Below are 20,413 nucleotides of genomic sequence, written 5' to 3' on the forward strand. Positions count from 1 at the left end.
TTTTGGGCGTCCTGATGTTTGGTTCTCAAATAGGGGAAACAGTGCCATGCAATGCCAGTATGGTGTGTGTGACCTCAGGGAACTTTTTTTCTTTTTGTTTTGTTTTGTTTTGTTTTATTTTATAAGTGTAATTTAAAATCCACTACAGTAGCGCTCATTGTCAGAGTGTGCAAGGAGTGTTAGTGCCTATGCAGAGGTGTACTGGCAACAATTTTGTAGACAGGATAGTTTTAGGGCCATGAAATATTTTCTTTATCACAATCGTTTTAGTTCAAAATTTTATTTATGGAGCATGTCTCACCGAGAGCACTCACAAAGTGTTCGTCATCAGTAAGAAACCAAAAATAGTAATTTAAAAAATCTAATCAATAGAATGCTTGCCTAATGAAGTGTTTGTTTTTCCAAAGAAATTATTCACTTCCTGAATAACCATGATAAAACCTTAGCTACATTCTTATGAATCTGTATGATTATTCAGGAGTGAATGTGATGGAAAACCTTGTCTTCATTATGATGTATGAAGGAAGGACTTTAAATTTATTATTTCTGTAAATTGTAATTGTTTATCTAGAAAATGTTTAGTCTTTTCAGTCTGAGTTACATTGTAAGATTTCACTTCATTTACCATATGGTAATGGAGTAAAATCTTCCAATGTGACTCTCAAAAGACAGAAAAATTGTGGCAGTGGTGTCCAAACTACTAATAAACGTTGCTAGATATGCATAGACACATAAAATTACAGCTAAAATAGCAACAGAATTTCTCTTCATGAGACTGTGGAGAATCAAAATAATGCTTTCAGTAACAAAATTTTTTCTCCGCCTTCTGCTTGTCAAGGTGCTCTTGGTTCTAAATGTGAAGATGGGATTCAGCTACTGTTCAGTGGAGGGGCGGGTCTATTCGAGTGGGATTCAGGTTCACCAACCACCTGAAAACCTTTTTTTTTTTTTTTTTAAAGTTTTAATCCTGAACTATTTGCCCTTTCACCTTAAGCAGTAATTTTCAAAATATTCTACAGTATAAACAGATGACTCAGTTTTACCGTGGCAGCACGGTGAAAGACTGGTGAGCACGTCCGCCTCCCAGTACTGAGGACTCGGGTTCGAGTCCAGGCCCCGGCCTTCCTGGGTGGAGTTTGCATGTTCTCCCCGTGCCTGCGTGGGTCTTCTCTGGGTACTCCGGTCTCCTCCCACATTCCAAAGACATGCATGGCAGGTTAATGGGGTATATGCCACGGAAGAGGCGGGACTGTTTTTGCATATCAGCTTTGGTTCCGGTTCCGGTTTGCGACGTGTGGGCTGCATCAAAATACTTGTGTTTCCGACTTTGCGATCTCGGTTGCGTGTTCGCAACCCGGATCGGAACCAAACTCAAGTGCAAAATCACGGAAGTCCCGCCTCTTCCGTGGCATATACACCATTGGGTGCTCTGAATTGTCCCTAGGTGTGCTTGTGAGTGTGAGTGGCTGTTCGTGTGCCCTGTGATTGGCTGGCGACTAGTTCAGGGTGTACCCCGCCTACTGCCCAAAGCTGGCTGGGATAGGCTCCAGCACCCTTGTGAGGAGCAAACGGTTAAGAAAATGGATGGATGGATGGATGGATGGATGGATGGATTTACCGTGGTTAGAATGGTAAAGAACAGTGTGTAGAATTTAGAGCCATCTAGTGGTGAACTAATAGAATGGAATGACCAATGTTTGAAGTGCCTGAATTTTGAAGCACACACACTACGGTGACTCAGAGAGACCACACTTTCCAAGACTACTACCAATTACTACGTTCATGAGGTTCTACTCCTTCAGGTATCCGTAGCAGAAAGATGGCAGTGAACATGTGAGCCTCCTGTTAGGCGCAGTGCAAACTACGTAATTAGATCTATATGATTGTTTAAAATAAAAATGGAGTACATTGATGTGATAGAACATTATTTTTTGCATATGATTAAAATTAATAGTGGGTTTTAAAAATGGATGAACATTGAAAAAATAAACATATATATATATATATATATATATATATATATATATATATATATATATATTCATTGCAAAGGCAATAAATACGTGGCAAAGGCTGCATTAGACAATATTGCTGCATTAGACTGGTTAATGCATAGACGTTAGATGGTTAAGCATAGACGAGTAGCTATATCTTTCAAAGCGTGCTGGACGTCTGAGGGGGCTTTATGTTTCTCTCAGATAAAGTACGAATAACAATATTGGTAAATCAAATATAGGAAATGCGGGCTGTGTGTTGAAGTAAATCCTGTATTCTGCATTGGAGCACTGAAGAGCTGTCCTTGGTGCTGAAACGCTCGCTCGCATTCTCTCTCTCTCTCTCTCTCTCTCTCTCTCTCTCTCTCTCTCTGTGATCCTTTTAGTCCTTCTTACATGGGGCTTGTGGGGCTTCCCTTTTTCTGTCTGTAGTTGAATTGAGGTTTCCTCATGTAGCGCCGCTACAGAGACACCTTCCTTGATGCCACTTTACCTGCACCATTCAAGCTTGCCTTAACTTTCGGCCAAAATGTGGTTCTTTCGTTGTTTCACTTGTGGGTTTTATCTCTCAGTATGGTGTTGAAAATCTGAGAGAGCTCGGTGGTGGCTATGGTGGGACCTCCTGGAAGGAGCAGAGTTCGACTTCAAGAATTATTCAGCAAAATCCATACAGGTAGGCTCCTATGACTTCCTTTGATTTACGACAACCTGGTTTCCAATTCTTTCCTTTGAAACACATTTTTATTCATATAAGTAAGACTTGAAAATTATTATTCATTATTCTTGAAAGTACAATGTTCTTGAATTACACTGAGATTCTTTTAGTCTGTGTGGTTTGTGCTTTTTAAATTTGAGGTACTCAGGTGCATAATCTCGGGATAAGCCACAGTCTGCCTAATCTCCTGATGATGAATTAGAAATGAATGCTCTCACTTTAGACTTTAATTCTGGGTGCTAAGAAGTTGCTTCCATCTTGGAAAAAGTTTGAATCTAATGGAAAATGGTATACATGTTAAATATTTTATCAATATTATCTTGCATGGCCTCTATTATTAACTATATAATATACAGGTGCATAGTTAATGTATCTACTGGTGACATTTGGGCCTACAGTACATTCTAAAATGAAAATGTTATATGTAAAAACAATTGTAGTAATTCTGATGTCTAAAATGAAAAATGTGTCCACTTGTGTTCAATATAGATTTACTTCAATTATTCTGCCTCAAATATAGCTTCATGTAAATATTTCAATGTGATTTTTTTTTTATATATAGTAAAAAAAAAAAAAAAAAGGTTCTGGTCATAGTGCTGGCATGGATACTTAGTTCATGATCTCTTGTTACACAGACAATATCAATATCCTCAATTTTGTTTAAAATCACAATGATCGCTCTCATAACTGTTCAATTGCACTTTTTCTGTAACAGTGCAAAAATTCAATTGAAAGCATCAGTCTAGGTTAACCTACTGCAATTTAAATAGTCTCTTCTTCTTCAACTAACATAATAAAAGGGCCACAATTATTTTTGTTCAATTGAAAAAAAGTTATTTTCATCACCTCTCCATTGTACACTGTACTAATGGATTAAAAATGTCAATGCTTGTTCAACTGAGCCATAAAACTTGCAATCCTAATTTAGAAATTATGATATTAGACATTTATTGTCAGGATGAATGATTTCAGATTGGGTGACTGAAAAGGACTTGTGATGTTGTAGTTTAGACGCTGACATAGTCGTGTGTCCTACAAGTGTCCCAAGAGAAGATAGACGGACTATAATTAACCTGGTCAGACTTGAGCTAGGACAGACGAAGCCTAATGCCCCCGCTAGGATTTATGGTACGATCTTATACAATCAGCTAAAGGGTCCCACTGTCAAAGGACATCTAGTGGCAGAATAAGCTCTTGTGGTTTCATAAAATTGGTTTTGCGACAAAAAGGTCAAATTAACTTTTAATACAACACTGTTAGAATCTGGGTTTTATTTTGGGTTTTTCTTAGTCATGTTTTCCTTGTGTCTCTTGTTCTGTCTCGTCAAGTCTTATCATGTCCACCTGTGCGCATTTTCCCGTTCCCTTGTGTTATCCAATCAGCTCCCCAAGCCACTTGTGTTTTGTCCAGGTGTCTCTCGTTAGTATGTGTATTTAGTTCCCTGCTTTCGTTCAGTCCTGATCGAGTCTTTGTTGTTGTTGTCCTGTCGCCGTCACAGCTTGTTTCCCTGCGTCTCTGAGTCCTGCTCGTTTACTTTACAAACTAGGCAGTTTAGTTCCCAGCCTTGGTTTGTGTTTTGTTGTACTTTGTTTGTTTATGAGTTAAATTAAAGAGTGCTTCCGAACACACCAGCCACGCCTCGCCTTGGCTCCCTCCATTTTGGTCCTCAATCCCCCACAAACCCTGACAAACACTAAGTGAATGATTTTAAATTCCAGAAAATGGTGGTGGTTCTCCCGTTTTGACATGTTTACATTAGCTAATATAGATTCCTGTGCTAAAGTGCCTACACTGTAAATAAATAAATAAATTGTAAATTAATAAGTTGTATTTTGGGGGCTAAAACAAAGACAAGCACAACAGAGAAACTTTTAAATATAAATTAATAAAATTTATGGCAACAATTAGCATAGCAAGTAGCATTGGTGACATTTACTGTAATGGTAACTGTCACGCCGCCACCGGCGTGACGGCCCATGCTTTTATTTTCATAGTCATGTTTCCTGTTTTATTTTGATATTCTGATTCCCTTCTCACCCCAGGTCACTTGCCCTTCCTGCCGCTCCCTAATTACCGGTTCCCTCCCATGATTATCACCACCTGTCACCAATCAAGCCAGACAATAAAAACCACCTGCATTCTCCCCTCAGTGCCGAAGTGTCACAACTCAGTGCATGGAAGCGTCCTCACAGTCCTCGTATCACAGTCCTCGTATCACAGTCCTTGTTTCTTGCCTTGCCTTGCCTTGCCTTGCCTTGCCTTGCCTTGCCTTGCCTTGCCTTGCCTTGCCTTGCCTTGCCTTGCCTTGCCTTGCCTTGCCTTGCCTTGCCTCCTTAGTTTGCCCCTTGTTTTCCTCCCTAGTGGAGTGCCTTTAGTTGTCCCTGTTTTTGAGTGCCCTTTTTGTATCTCCAGTTTGGAGCTCTTTTTGTTCAGCCTTTTGTCCCTCTGTAAGAGGAGTTTTCTGTTCGTGCGAATAAACTGCAGCCTTTTGTGGCCAACTGTTTACCTGCACCTGAGTCCTCCCCTCTCTCGTCGTGTCAGTAACAATGTTCGTCAGCACATAAAGGAAAGCAAGCAAGCTGTTTGCTTCAAAAATATATGTGGAGTTGATTATACATTTCTGTTTAAAGTTGGGGGATAATACACGGAACACTTGGTTCTATAAAGTCTTGTGATGGGAAAGCCCATTTTCTTTTTAGTTGCAACATTTGACCTGTTATTTACCAGTTGACTACTGACTTATAACTAGAATGCCGATAGTAAAACACAGACCTCTGCCAAGGCTAAAGGTCATATTTGTGTTTACTTGTCCATCTGTTTGATAATGAGGTACAGTACTTAGACGCTTCCAGGTTCATGTGGAGGATGACAAACAGAGAGTAGGGTCCGAGAGGTCAATTGAGTAGCTTTACATTTTTAGCCAAATCTAGCTAACTGCATCTGTCCTGATATGTACTGCTGTATGTCAAATTGACATCTTTGGAAAAACTATAGCCAGGATTCAAAGACTATTATAAAAAAATAAATGTTGTGGATTCATGTTTGAATAATATTTCCTTTTCCCATTCCAGCCATGGATCTAAACACAAGTTCTACTATCTGAAACGAGCTGGGTGAGCTTGGTGGGCCCGAGCCACTTTGTGCCCACCAGCCACCACAAAGTCGTCCAAATCAGCAAATATCACATCCATTAGTGGAGTCGGCACTGCACAAACATGACAGACAAAGCGCTCTACAGTACACCGAAAATCACCAATCGACCCCCGGCGGCTCCAGTGCTGCCCCCCGAGCCCATCGACATCATCCGCGTAAAGGCCCGATCTCGGAGGGTCCGGCTCAATGTCGGAGGTTTAACACATGAGGTGTTATGGCGAACGCTGGACCGCCTTCCCCGAACCCGCCTGGGACAGCTGAGAGACTGCAACACGCACGAGTCGCTGCTGGAGGTGTGCGACGACTACAGCCTCTCCGAGAACGAGTATTTCTTCGACCGCCATCCCGTGGCCTTCTCCTCCATTCTCAACTTCTACAGAACTGGCAAACTGCACATGATGGAGGAGATGTGCGCCCTGTCTTTTGGCCAGGAGCTGGACTATTGGGGCATCGACGAGATCTACCTGGAGTCGTGCTGCCAGGCGCGATACCACCAGAAGAAAGAGCAGATGAATGACGAGCTGAGGAGGGAGGCGGAGACTCTGAGAGACAAGGACAGGGAGGAGGAGGAGGAGGAGCTGGGCTGCTGTCCTGACCAGAGGCAGAAGCTCTGGGACCTCCTGGAGAAACCCAGCTCGTCTGTGGCAGCGAAGGTAACAGCTGCTCTCGTTCCCATGTTGACAGTATCAATGCAAAAGATTTCAAATTCTGGGAGTCAGTTGGAGTTTTCGCACTTCAACCCATTAGGGGTCATTCGGTGAAATTCTTGGACGTGTCACGGTGTTTTCTTCATCATTCTTTTCATAATAATGTACCTATTTATTATTTACTGTAATTTGTCGCCATAGCAGTTTATATGATACCATTATGTGAAAGTTGTATTTAATTACAGTTTCACATTGTAATTCAATTTGCCAATACAAGTTAAAGCAGACTTGACGCATGACGTCAAATCCTCACGCTTTCAAGGTTAGAACGGCTCAGAAGAAATAAGTCTTACCTGGCTACTTTTTCAGAACACAGTATAGATGAAAGTATTGCGACAAATCTCTTAACCATGTACACCACTGTGTAAGGAAAGTCCATTCAAAATATGTTTTCATGAGTTGAGTGTGGAATAACAAATGGAAGGATGCAAGGGCTACTTTGAAGTTGTTTGACTTTCAATTGTTTAAACACCATATTTTCTAGCTAATTTGAAAAGATGCTAAATAACAGCTTTCAAGATGTTGGGTTGGCCTCGACCTTGTATACCACTAGACTAGATCCACACCTGCCGTGACCAGCGACAAGTTACAACTGACCATTTTTAATACAGTTACTTGAGGGATTATTAATGGTTACAAATCGGACCTTGATGCAGATCAGAAAGTGGAAGAAGCAATTTTTGTCTTTATTCACCAGTTTATTCATTGCTGCATTTTTATTTAAACTCTGCGGTATCTATCTATCTATCTATCTATCTATCTATCTATCTATCTATCTATCTATCTATCTATCTATCCTCTCATGCTGCCCACCTCCACTATTTATACTTTTTTTTTTTTTTTTTTTAACTAGCCTTGTGTGTAAAATGTAATTTTTAATACAATACCGCAGGCTGCTGAAAAATGGATGGTGGGCCGTAAATGGCCCCTGGGCCGTAGTTTGGACATCCACATGGACAAAAGAGACTTTTGTTGTTGTTGTTTTTTTGTGGATAGCATGATTGAAGTCTTAGCGGTAAGAATAAAGAAACAAGACATATTGGCCATTTTCGCAAAGTTAAAATGATGATAAAACTTTCAGTGGTAGATAATGTCTTGGCAAGAATACTGTAATTAGATTTGACTTTACTAATTCTCTTGGCAGCCACTGTGGAAGGGATTCCTCATTTCATTTCACTTGTTTTGTCTTTAGATAATTTCCCGAGTGTAATGACTGGCACTTTGTTATGATGGGAAATGCACAGATGAACACAGTCACGTTTAACAGCCATGAAGCGCCACATTCGGAGGATGTCCGAATAGTGCTGGATGATGGAACAGCTCAATTGACATCATTTCTATTTGCCACACAGTAACCTGATATTAATGGACACTAAAGTATTGTTTCTTTACATTCTGTTGTTAAAACTAGTGTCATAGTAACATTATTATTGCCTCCACTGAGGGACAGCTCCTTTGTAAAGGACCTTTGAAAATGGAGGGTGAGAATTCATGTTCTGCTGTGGACAAAGTGTAAATTAAAAAAAAAAGAAAAAAGAAGGCATCTAGTTGTTGGAGTAATGCTAATCTGCTTCCTGAATATTGTGCCCTTAAGCAAGGCAAGGCCCCAGTCCCCCAGCTCAGCAGTTGTGCATGTGCAAAACAAATATACAAAAGCGTGAGTTGTATTTCCTTGGAGAGATTGAATCCTGCCAGAACAATCCGTGTTCACATGGACCTGCAAAAAACTACAAATTATAATTTGCTGAAGAATGAAAACGTGCTGTCTGGCTACATTGTGGTTTAGACTTTGATTTTTGTAGACTGGCCATCATGTCTTAACCAGTTGGAAAAAACACTTGCAAAGGTAAATCCATATTAGAAAAAAAATCAACAAGGTTAAACTGCGTGTTATATGATGTATGAAATGTTACATACGTACGTAGATATGTTTAGCAGCAAACTTCCTCACGTCTAAATATAGCCGAGATCTATGTGACTATTTCAGAAGTGTGGGGTCAGCAGGAGGGAAGCTTCTTATGCTGCGCAATGACACTGCCTGTGTGTCACTCAGCTCTTAGCCAATAAGAAATCCTCCTCTGAGCATAATAGAGTACAGCTGATTATAAGTGCAACACACACACTACACATCACTCTTTTATACGATGCTATTCATAACATTAATAACTTTTCCAAAAACCAGGATTAAACTCATGCGCATAATCTTCTTATTTTAGTTTGATTGGATTTATTCAAATGTTCTTCTTTCAATATCCTAATAAACCGTTTCTTATCCAACTTGACTGCTGGGGTCACCTAAGCGAGTCACTCACATGAATTATTTGGCAACGTTTTTACGCCAGATGCCCTTTCTGACACAATGCTACCATTTATCCAGGCTTGGGAACTGCATTGGAGAGCTCCAGTGGAAGGGTAAAATGTAAAACTACTTTGTATTTAAACAAAAACACAGACAGATGCCTTAGAATGGTTTGTAAATTCCCTTTCTGTTTTTTTTTTTCTTTTGTTTGTTTTTTAATCGGGACTCTCTATAGCAGTGTAGTAGTGAGCGGGTGGGATAATGTATTTTAAACTGTACAGGGTGTCCCAAAAGTCAAAAGACTTTCTTTTTCTGTTTCGTTTCAGGTATCATTCGGACAGATGTGAGGTCATCAGCTTAGGCTTTGCATTTGCTGTAAGCACATCATTCCCTTGCCCGTGGCCCAACAATTGACATTGGCCAGATTTTTTTTCTGTCCCTGACTGCAGTTCAGGACTACTTTGAGAAGCTTGAGAAGCTGCTCCAATGCATTAGTACAATTTCTGCTATCCATGGCAAGTTTCTTGAAACAGGAGTGGTTCTTGACAAATCTTGCCTGATATCAAGGCCAGATTTCGCATTGGACGTCAACCTCAATTAAAGCACAATTCTCCAAATTTGGCGAGCGATAAAGCTTTTACCCATGTCAACTTCAGGTTATGTACTGTAGCATCATAATCTAACCTCTTGAAGCCTTTGAACAATCTAAATAAATACAAAGTCAGCAGAGGTCCTACGAACAGAATTCAAAGTAACAAACAAAACACAGGATGAGGGAGTTGACAAAAGGGACCACCATATTGATGAGCACAGGTAGCGACAAAAAACAACCTAACAAGCAGGACAAGACATGAACCACAAGACAACATGAGACAGAACCAAATACAAATCAAAACAACACAAACACAGATCATAACAAAAGCTTTCTCATTCTCCAAAGCATCCGCTGAACCTAGCTTTTGTTGATGCCCACTTCCATATAGCGTTTCCATGGCTAGCTTGAGTTTGCAATTTTCATCAGTGGTGGTAGTAGCTGTAATGGTTTATCAAGAACAGATCCTGTTATGAGGAACTTGCCATGGATAGCATAAATTGTACGTTATGTTGTTGGAGCGACTTCATGCGCCTTCTTAAACTGGTGCTGAACATAAGTCGGGGTCTGAAAAACTTCCTTCTAGGCGGCAAACATTTGCTCAAGTGTCAATTGACAAGCTAGGGGAATGAGTGCAAAATATGCAATGCTACACTGTCAAATGCTGGTGGATTTGCATTTGTTTGAATGATATCTGAAACAAAACAGAGAACAGGAAATGAAAAGAGTATTATAGTTTTGTGTGCCCGTCGCTTGCTTTACTTCTCTGACGGCAACGTGCGGTCAGTGAATGTGAGTGTGAATGTTTGTCTGTCTCTAACCGTGGGATTGACTGGCGACCAATCCAGGGCAGAGACACTCTCCCACCCCTAGCAAGGGGGGTATTTCTCAAAGAAGGTTCAACAAACTGTGAGATTAACCATGAATAACGAGTTGACATACCCTCAAATAGGATAGGAAACTGTGTTTTCGGTTCCAGCACAGCTGATTCCAGTGAGTTATATCAACGCTGAGTAGTTGCACCTGGAGTTACACCAAACTTAAAAGACTGCCTCAATGGCACCCCGAGTCACCATGGTAACGGGGAAGCCGAGCGCGGCGCCGCCCTCTGCATCCTTTACTTCCTCTACTTTATGAATGAGGAAATGAATTGTTGTGTGTGGCTGAAAGGAGGTGGAGGGAGGGAAAAATTCGAGGTCCATTGTGAAAAACCTGCTACCAGGTACTAGGTTTCATAGACACTGTTACTACGGTAACTGACTGACAGTGTTGTCACAGATTACTTGAAAAAGTAATGTGATTACTGATTACTCCTAAAAAGTAATCTCGTTACTTAACTGATTACTTTATTGTCAAAGTAACTAAGTTACTCAAAAAGTAACTTATCAGTTACTTCTAAGTACCAATTTCCACCCTTTGTTGCCTCAACATAAGAATGACAACCGGTTACTTGAATAATACTTATGAAAGTGTATGAACTTGAAACATGAACATGTTTCTTTTTTTCTGTTTCTACAGTACATAAATTGTTGTAGTATAACACATTACACTTGCAGGCTTGTTGCAAACTGTAACTATAACATTTACATGTCAGCTGGTTGCAACTGTAATTCTAACGTTTTCTATTTTCTCAAGTACCAGAGCTGAACTGCAGTCATGCAGATAGGCTTTTTTGGCTGTCACCTTACCTGTCGGCTTTGCTTCAAGTTGTATCGTGCTGTGCTGTGATAAGTGTTTCCTCAAATTGGATGTGGAGTTTTTAGCCAGCGCAAATTTTGCACCACACTGAGAGGTTTTTGTAATCTTTACTGGACCAAAATGTGAATAATGGCTGCATTTCTAATGAGCAAATGCACCCGATTGTGGAGGTCCTCCTGCTTCTTCCATTGCTTACATCGTGACGAGCTCTTTGCTGTCCAATGGAAAGCCGATTGTATTATTCTTTTTAAATGATATAACCTACTTTATTTAGTTTGGCAGATCAATATCAATGAACAAATGATAAACTAATAATAATTATACAGTATATAACGGTATACTGTATAGAGTGTGATGATTAAGTTAATTGTCTCATTTAAGGACTGTGATACTGCTAGTCGGGCCAAAACCTCATAAGTCACAATTTGGTAAATTTCACTTTTTTTTTTCTCTCTCCCCAAAAATCAATTCAGTTGCCACATCTGGGGGATTATTATTTTATATCCATCCATCCATCCATTTTCTTGACCGCTTATTCCTCACAAGGGTCGCGGGGGCTGCTGGCGCCTATCTCAGCTGGCTCTGGGCAGTAGGCGGGGGACACCCTGGACTGGTTGCCAACCAATCGCAGGGCACACAGAGACGAACAACCATCCACACTCACACGCACACCTAGGGACAATTCGGAGCGCCCAATTAACCTGCCATGCATGTCTTTGGAATGTGGGAGGAGACCGGAGTACCCGGAGAAGACCCACGCGGGCACGGGGAGAACATGCAAACTCCACCCAGGAAGGTCCGAGCCTGGACTCGAACCGGAGACCTCAGAACTGGGAAGCGGACGTGCTAACGACCACTCGACTACCGTGCCGCCTATTATTTTATATATATATATATATATTTATTTATGTATGTATTTATTTATTTATTAATACAAATTATCTGAAATGTTGAAAATTGCTGTGTTTGATGCTACAATGTTCATGGCTGAACAAACTTACCATTTTGGGGGTTCCCTGAATAGTGACAATATCGGAGATACAAGGTTTTGGCCCGACGACAGCAATATGTTGCTTCTGAGCTGATCTATTTAGCATTATTGCACATAAGTGGACAGCAGATCTGATCATTTACAGAAGTGGCTCTTTGGCTGAACGTGGTATCATAATATCAGAAATGCGCAGATGTCCGCCAAATCTGATTGGAAACCCTTCGATTTAATTCTGCACGCTGTTAAATTACATTTGTAACAGCTGCTATGCAGAATGTTCTGCCTTGCTTCGCTAACAAAGTGATTTCTGAAAAAGTCCTTGTATTGGGCTCATTTGATTGTGAATGTGATCATAATGTTGCAACCAGACGGTGTATATACAGCTCACTGATATGCAATTTGCAAAAGACTACTTGAGTAAGTTTTCTCTTTCTTCTGAAAAAGTTTCATTGCCAAATTCTTGACTGTAGTGATGTCATCAGCGCATTTTGTGCATCCATTTCAAATACCACTTGTCCTCATTTGAGTCACAACAGATGAGTAGGAGCCTATGCCAGCAGACTTTGGGCACCCTCATCAGGCCCCTGCGCATGTGATCTCTTTGTGCACAGACATTGTCATGATGGAACAGCGAGGGGGCATCCCCAAACTGTCCCCACAAAGTTGGGTGTAGGAATTGTCCACAATATTGCTCCGTTAGTTCAAGTGAAAGGAATTCTGAAAGCGTCAGTAGCCTACACTAACAAGACTTTGGAAGATTCCATGCTCCCACCTTTCTGGGAACAATTTGGGGATGTCCCTTTACTGTTCCCACATGACTATATCCTGCATGTGCACAAAGCTAGATCCATAAATGTCAATGTCAATTTAATTTGTATGGCAAGCATAAACGCTATGTACTTCAAATACATGGATGAGATGATAATTCGCACACAAAGTTATAAAAGGATATCATATTAGCCTTTGTGTGACTCTTCTTGTCTCTGTGTCACTTCAACCTGCTAATGACGCTCTAATCTCAATGGCAGCTTCCCAGTCAGAACATCCGGTTTGAAGCCTCACAGTGGTGAGATACTATTGATCAAGTTTTAAGTTCAAACTTCTCACATCACCACTTGACAATGACATTGAACTACAGAATTTGACGCTTCTTACTTGTAATGTCATCCAACTTTAGTTTTCAGATTTAAGGTTAGGATAATTTATTATTGTTGCAATGTAAATGTTACAGTTAGTATAGTTTTATGCTTCATCAGATGTGACTTTGTGACCTTGTGTAATCTACCTTAGCCCCTGGCCACCCCTCCCTCTCGCTCACAATCCTTCGCATAGAGGAGGAGGCACCCAAATCTCTTTTACCAAAATTTTTAAATATAATCTATTTCTTCATACAATTATTATTATTATTATTATTATTATTATTATTATTATTATTATTATTATTATTATTATTTATTTATTTATTTTTGTAAAGACTAGCTTCCTTTAGAACACAATTTTCTAATACATACTACCATGCTTGATTCTTCCTGTCAGTGGAGGAAAGAATGAGTAACCACTTCTAACAGCTCTCTATCCTCGCTATAGATAGCAAGACAATCCTATTACAATTATCCTGAAATGTCCTAGCAGAGGCTGCAGTGAGAGACTACACAAGCTAATGCCTCCTCACCATTCCACCTGGAGTTCATTTGAACCTAGTTTATACTTATGTTGCATATAGGTCTGTGAGGAAGTCCCTAAATCAATTTTCAGGGTGAAGGTTACATTCATTATGACAGGTTGATACTTTTATATCTCAAATGGAATTCTGGAAAAGATAAAAAAAATAAAAATAAAAATAAAAAGTTTATAAGGACAAATAAAATAAGCTGGAGAATGCTGGAACACATGCAACTTATGTCAGTGACAAAATATTTTAATCAGTTCAGTTAGATTTAATTGGGTCACAGGTTTGGTACGGTTAAACAATGTTTACATTCATCTTTATTCTACCTGGTTGTCTAGTATTCTTTCATTGTGTTTTGGGACAAAGTTGGATTAAAAAATAAATAAATAAATACACCAGAATGGCTTTATCGCCATATATTTTATTGTATATTAACTGCTATTTATTTGTAACCTGGCAATAGCCAGATTGATATTGCGCTTCACTCAAGGGAATTCTCCGCAATATCCATCTGGTAACTCAACAGTAATTTGGTCGGGAAAGGCGGGACATTCTGTACAATAATTCGAGCTGATTGGACGATGTAGCATTGTACACGCTTGTTTTAACCAATCACAACCAATCACGGTCACGGGTGAAAATTTCGTCTTCGTTCTTGTCGAAGTGGGAGAAAAGCACAAACATCTTACCAGCTAGAAATGTACGAAGCACCTCTCGCTGTTCAACATTCAACAAGGGAACGGTGAATAATTCTGCAAGAACAGAATTAATTGCAGCATCCATTCGCCCATTCGTTCAAACCTCTAACTAATGTTTTCGTGCACTAAAACAACATTGCTAAAAGTGCTTTCGATAACAAAATAGCCGTTTATTGCACATAAAAATAAACAATTGACTGGTCTGAGTGCAGCTCTGCCGCAGCATCCAGTTATCCAGGGCTCGACGTGACTGGCGAAACGAGGTGTTTACCCCGTGGGTGATTGCTCGACGAACAAAGCGTCTTTCGTGGACGTGCAACAACTCGATCGCCAGGTCATACTTTGATGATCCGATGAGGGTACTTTTTTAGGCCAAAAAGCAATCCTGCAGGGTTAACTGTTTTGTTCTCAACTCAACTCAACTCAACTCAACTCAAGTTTATTTATATAGCGCTTTCAAACAGCCTGAACTGTCACAAAGCGCTTTACAGAAACTGCTGATCGTTTATTTTCTGCTTCCTCCCCGCTGCTCTGCAACATTCTAGTAGTGAAAGAGGACACTCCCAGTCCCAATCTACACTTCCTGTTTCTCTTCTTCTGCAAAAAGATCCTTGCGTGTACTGGTTGATCTTATACTTGCTGCCACCTGCTGGCTGTTTCGTTTCAGTAACATTGCAGTCAAGCCTATTCCTTCAGTCAGAAACTGCACCTGCCCCTCCTGTACACTCGCGCATAAAAAAAAAAGCTTATGACGTAGATATACATCATGTGTGCGCGGCAACCATGACGCTTATGACGTATTGATACGTCATATTATTGAGAGAGTTTAAAAAAAACATATAAATACGTCTTTGGGACACTGGTGGTAATATTTAAATTAGAACACATTTATACGTTTTTGGGAACAAATGTATTAAGAAGAACTACAGTACAAGCCAAATCATATAGAGCTGATGGAGTAATACATTCTCTTCCCTTTGTTTTGCAGATCCTGGCTATGATCTCCATCCTGTTCATCATTATTTCTACAATTTCCTTGTCACTCAACACCTTGCCAGAGCTGCAAGTTATTGACGAATTTGGCCAGTTTAACGACAACCCAAACCTAGCCCATGTGGAAGCAGTGTGCATCGCCTGGTTCACCATGGAGTACCTGTTGCGCCTGCTGTCAACACCCAACAAGTGGAATTTCATCAAAGCGCCACTAAATATTATTGATTTGTTGGCTATACTGCCTTACTATGTGACTCTCTGCCTCACTGAATCAAACAAGAATGTAATGCAGTTCCAGAATGTGCGGCGTGTGGTCCAAATTTTCAGAATCATGAGGATTCTGAGGATTCTGAAACTGGCCAGGCACTCCACGGGACTCCAGTCTTTGGGTTTCACTTTGCGAAGGAGCTACAATGAATTGGGTTTATTGATTCTCTTCCTAGCCATGGGCATTATGATATTTTCAAGCTTGGTGTTCTTTGCTGAGAAAGATGAAGAATCCACCAAGTTCACTAGCATACCTGCTTCTTTCTGGTGGGCTACTATCACAATGACCACTGTTGGTTACGGAGACATCTACCCTCAAACTTTGCTGGGGAAGATTGTTGGAGGGCTCTGCTGCATAGCTGGTGTGTTGGTCATTGCCCTCCCCATCCCAATCATTGTCAACAACTTCTCCGAGTTTTATCGGGAGCAGAAGAGGCAGGAGAAGGCCATCAAGAGGAGGGAAGCTCTTGAACGGGCCAAACGAAGTGGAAGTATCGTTTCCATGAATCCCAAAGATGCTTTTGCACGTAACATGGAACTGACAGACGTGCTGATCGAAAAGAAGGAAGAAAGCAAGTGTCCAGTGGACAACCACTTATCACCCAGCCGCTGGAGCTACCATAAACGCTATTCCAATGCGAATTTAGGCAGCCCCAGCCAGCCGAAAGTCGCATCTCTTTACCAGGAAGTGGCTCAAGTGGCCTCACCTGACTGTCCCAAGGCCTTGACTACCAAAGGTAGCCCTCAACACCTCAATGTTAAGACATTAGAATGTGCTTATGACAAGGCACCCACGTTCCAAGAGAAGCAAGCAAAACTAATAGAAGAAGAGGTGGAGATGAATGTGTTGTCCCCCATGGCTGAGGACTTTTCAGGAGAAAAAGGTTCTCTGATTCCCAATGTTGGAGGTAGTCAAAGTACTGCACGACAACTGCGTGCACCACCTCCCTTGGATCTGAGTCAGATTAGTGCCATGGAGATTAATAAGACCACTGACAGCACCCAGCCAAAGACAATTATAAAAGAGGGGCTGTACAAGTTTATGTCCAGTCCCGGACAAGTCCCGAATACAACTGCAGACAGCAGCTGCGGCTCTTCAACAGATTATAGCAGCCTGCAAAAGGCAATAGACCACAAAGTTGACCTCACTGGAACTCAGGATGATGTGCTTATGGCAGTCATGACACCAGTGGCCACTTCCGCCAAGCTTTCTCAGCAACCGTCAGACGACAAGGTTTCCAGATTTTCGTCACGGCAAGACGTTAAATCTCCACTGGCTCCGCTACAATCTCCATCCCTGGTCGGCCAATCTGTTAGTCCAAGCAACTCTCAAGGGGGAGGTGAGTGCTCAGCAGCCAAGAGATTAGAGGGTGAAGGGCAGCTCACAGGCTTAAGCCACCAGGGGAAGAATCACATGGGGAGGTCTGCTGCCGGCTCAGGAAGCTGCACTAGCCCTCTGCCCAAGGCCAACCTGCTCAACTGTTCCCAGGAGCTGGTAACTATGGAGGGAGGGGGAAGGGAGGTGGCACCTCAGGGTGTTGAGAGACAAGAAAACCACATACTTGATGGAAGTCTGGAACCGTCCAATGAAACGAGCATGTGAGCCCAAATGTACAGGTCTTCATTCACAAAAGTGGTAGGCCTACTGAAAGTTACTCTATGCAATGGATGAACATGTGTCATATCCCTCAATACTCTACTGTGAAGGACAACTGCCTGATGTAGTTGTATCTGTGGATATGAGGGAAGTAGGACATGCCTGCATATTGCCAGTGTACAATCAAAAAAAAAAAAAAAAAAAAACATTGTTTGCGAAACAGTATTATATTTATTTTTACATAAAACCTAGAAACTACTGAATCATTTTTTTGATCACAGATAACACATGGAAAAAAAGTCATGCACATTTGCATCCCTTTCTGTTTTATATTCAGGCTATTAGGGTATATAATTCTGCACAATGTGGGGAGAATTGTGTCTTTTGCAATACATGAAAAAAAAATAATAATAAAATAAGGGTTCATCGGTCTCTCTGCTATTATGTACTGTACATGAAATACTGCCCAAAGCATAGTCAAACATATTGGTTGATCCATGTTGTATATTTATTGTATGAAGTACATTGTTTAATTTTCACTCCCCTTTTCTATAATGCCTAAAAATAATTAGAAGGGAAGTCAACCTAAAACTTTTCTTTACAACATGTTGTATGTATGTGCCCCCAATAGTCTAAACACAGCATTCTAAATAATATTGTGTTTGTAGACTGAGTTAAGCAGCAAAATCCACCCGTTTTTATCCATCTCAGAAGGGCGGCCATTTTGCTATCGACTGCAAATGACATCCCAGTTGCTCAGGACTCAAGTAATGGCCAATCACAGTTCACCTGTTTTCTGAGTTTTGGTCATGTAACATTCGCAAGCTGAGCCGTAATTGGTCTACATGAGTACTGAGCAACTGTGATGTCATTTTCAATCGGCAGCAAAGGGCAAAATGGCCTGAGATTTTGCCGCTTAACTCACATTCCAAAAATGCAATATTAATCACAATATAATTTTTAGATTAGTGGGGCTGCATAGAACATATAGTTGTGAGGAAATTTTTGGGGTTGACTTCCCCTTCAAAGAGGTCTGATGAGGAATAGTAAGTTATTGTATTTACTGTTCGTTCGCATCATCGCACGCCTCTTGACAAAATGCTCACGAGGGGACAATAAGAAAGTAGCAACGGTTTATAAAGAGTAAATCCTGTATTGGGAACTTCAATAGATAGTGTCACAAAACTTGTCATTATGGAGGGAGTAGTAGTTGACTGAGGCTCCTGTCATAAACAGCCAGAACAAATCAAGGGGCCTTGACACATTCCATAGACAAGACATTTGCCCATCACTTACTCACATGTAAGGAAGTGCACTTGTGCATGCACCAGCAATTTGGTCTCTATGAGACTTATGTATGTCTTTTAATCGAATCACGTTTGCCATCATTGTCATTTCAGTTTTGATCACTTTTGGCAATTTTAGTTGCTGACATCTAAAATATTAGAAGATCAAAGCTGTATAGGTCAAGAAACACATGCAGAAAATGCAGTGCTCTGCCCAATGTTTGCTTATTGTATATGTAAGCATTATTATAGTGTAGCGTCTCTCTTATTTTCTCTCACACTGAAATACTGATGCGGTGATGCCAGAGTCTATCCGAGGTGCTAACCAAGGCTACACCCTGCAGCACGTTATTGTCAAACTGTATTATTGCGTGTGTGTATTTTGTGGTTATTTTGCTATGAACATGTTCCCCTTAAATGATTGCATGTTCCATTCTAATGAATGTTTTAAGATACATTGCACGTTCAAACGAATGCATGGCTGACCAGATCTATTAGTATTACTGGTACGGACAAAATGACTGAGAGAAACTATAGCTTGAGCAGGGGTACCAACACACTTAAAACATGAATTGTGTTCATTGTGTGTGTAAATACATACCCAGTCTACTGTATAGATAGACACACCACATGTTTTTCTGTCTAATAACATTGATTCACTGTATTTTTATAAGACAATGGCGCTGCATTTTCTTGTTGACATCTAGATGTTTTTAAACATGGGTGCCTTTTCATAAATAGACAATTTATGAGAAGGTGGAAGAAAGAAACTGTATAGTAAGAGCGGAGATGTGTTTTTTGTTTTTCTTGCTCAATGGACACATGTTGATACGCAAATCCTTTGCTTTTGATTGACTTGTACAGTACTTCACTTAACCTCAATGTGACTCATTTAGTAACATCGCCTACAGTTATAACCTCACTGTGCCGCAATTTGACTATGATTTTCTCTGTGTTTGCTAGTATGTTAAGCTTCTCGTGAGAGCACAGTACATGATTTGAATTGCACTGTTGATCTAAATACAATATACCAAACAGGTATATGTATCGATAAAATGAATCCAGTATGGTTGGATTACATTCTACACTGGTTAATAAATGTAATTGTGGCATGACATGGCCCCAATATGTTAAAAAGATGTGGCAGAGTATTCTAAAATTATTGTTCAGTTAACAATAAAAGTACTGCTGTAGTCTTGTTCAAGACAAACATGGACACAACCAGATTTCCCAACTATAAAACGAAATATTGCAAATACCCTACAAACCCCCATATTTCGGTTCTTCAAATGTTATCGTTTTTGTGAGGTTCCTCATCATCTATCTAGTTTAACAGAAATGTAATGATTACTTGAGAATCATCAGATATCTAGTGAATAGTGACTTTTCATTCATTTACTGATACATGCAAAATAAATAAATGTGTCTGGATGACCTATTACTGTCTGGTGTATATTTAATTTTATACTTCTTAAAGCCACATGTGTTTCACTGATTGTCTTATTTCCTTGATTTAAGTACTATATTACAAAAGTGTACCATATAACAATTCTTATAAGTTGTATGTAAACCGTATTGTAAGACAGTATTGTAGGCTAATTGACTTGATGATTTGTTATCCTGCCTTCACCCTGAAATAATAAGACATTTTTGACTAATTTTTCAGGTAGATCTCAAAGTATTTGGACAATTGCATTGACTTTTACAGCAGCTCAATGAATTAGAGATATACACTGTAATTGAAGTGTACATTT

General features: G+C 40.3%; 1 protein-coding gene across 2 annotated transcripts; it reads left to right on the forward strand.

Annotated features, from left to right (window-relative positions):
• The first annotated feature begins 2,398 nt into the window (after positions 1–2,398).
• Positions 2,399–20,143, forward strand: LOC144030173 (potassium voltage-gated channel subfamily B member 2-like). 2 transcript variants are annotated; one of them, XM_077536230.1, is made up of 3 exons: positions 2,399–2,667; positions 5,781–6,515; positions 15,505–20,143. In XM_077536230.1, exons 2-3 carry the CDS (start codon positions 5,925–5,927, stop codon positions 17,377–17,379), a joined length of 2,466 nt encoding a protein of 821 aa, XP_077392356.1. In that variant the 5' UTR covers positions 2,399–2,667; positions 5,781–5,924; the 3' UTR covers positions 17,380–20,143. The 2 variants fall into 2 exon arrangements, with proteins under 2 accessions (XP_077392356.1, XP_077392361.1); XM_077536235.1 differs by lacking the exon at positions 2,399–2,667 and adding an exon at positions 4,192–4,276.
• The last annotated feature ends 270 nt before the right edge of the window (positions 20,144–20,413 follow it).

This window comes from Festucalex cinctus, chromosome 1 (genome assembly GCF_051991245.1).
Source record: "Festucalex cinctus isolate MCC-2025b chromosome 1, RoL_Fcin_1.0, whole genome shotgun sequence".
Classification (NCBI taxonomy): domain Eukaryota; kingdom Metazoa; phylum Chordata; class Actinopteri; order Syngnathiformes; family Syngnathidae; genus Festucalex; species Festucalex cinctus.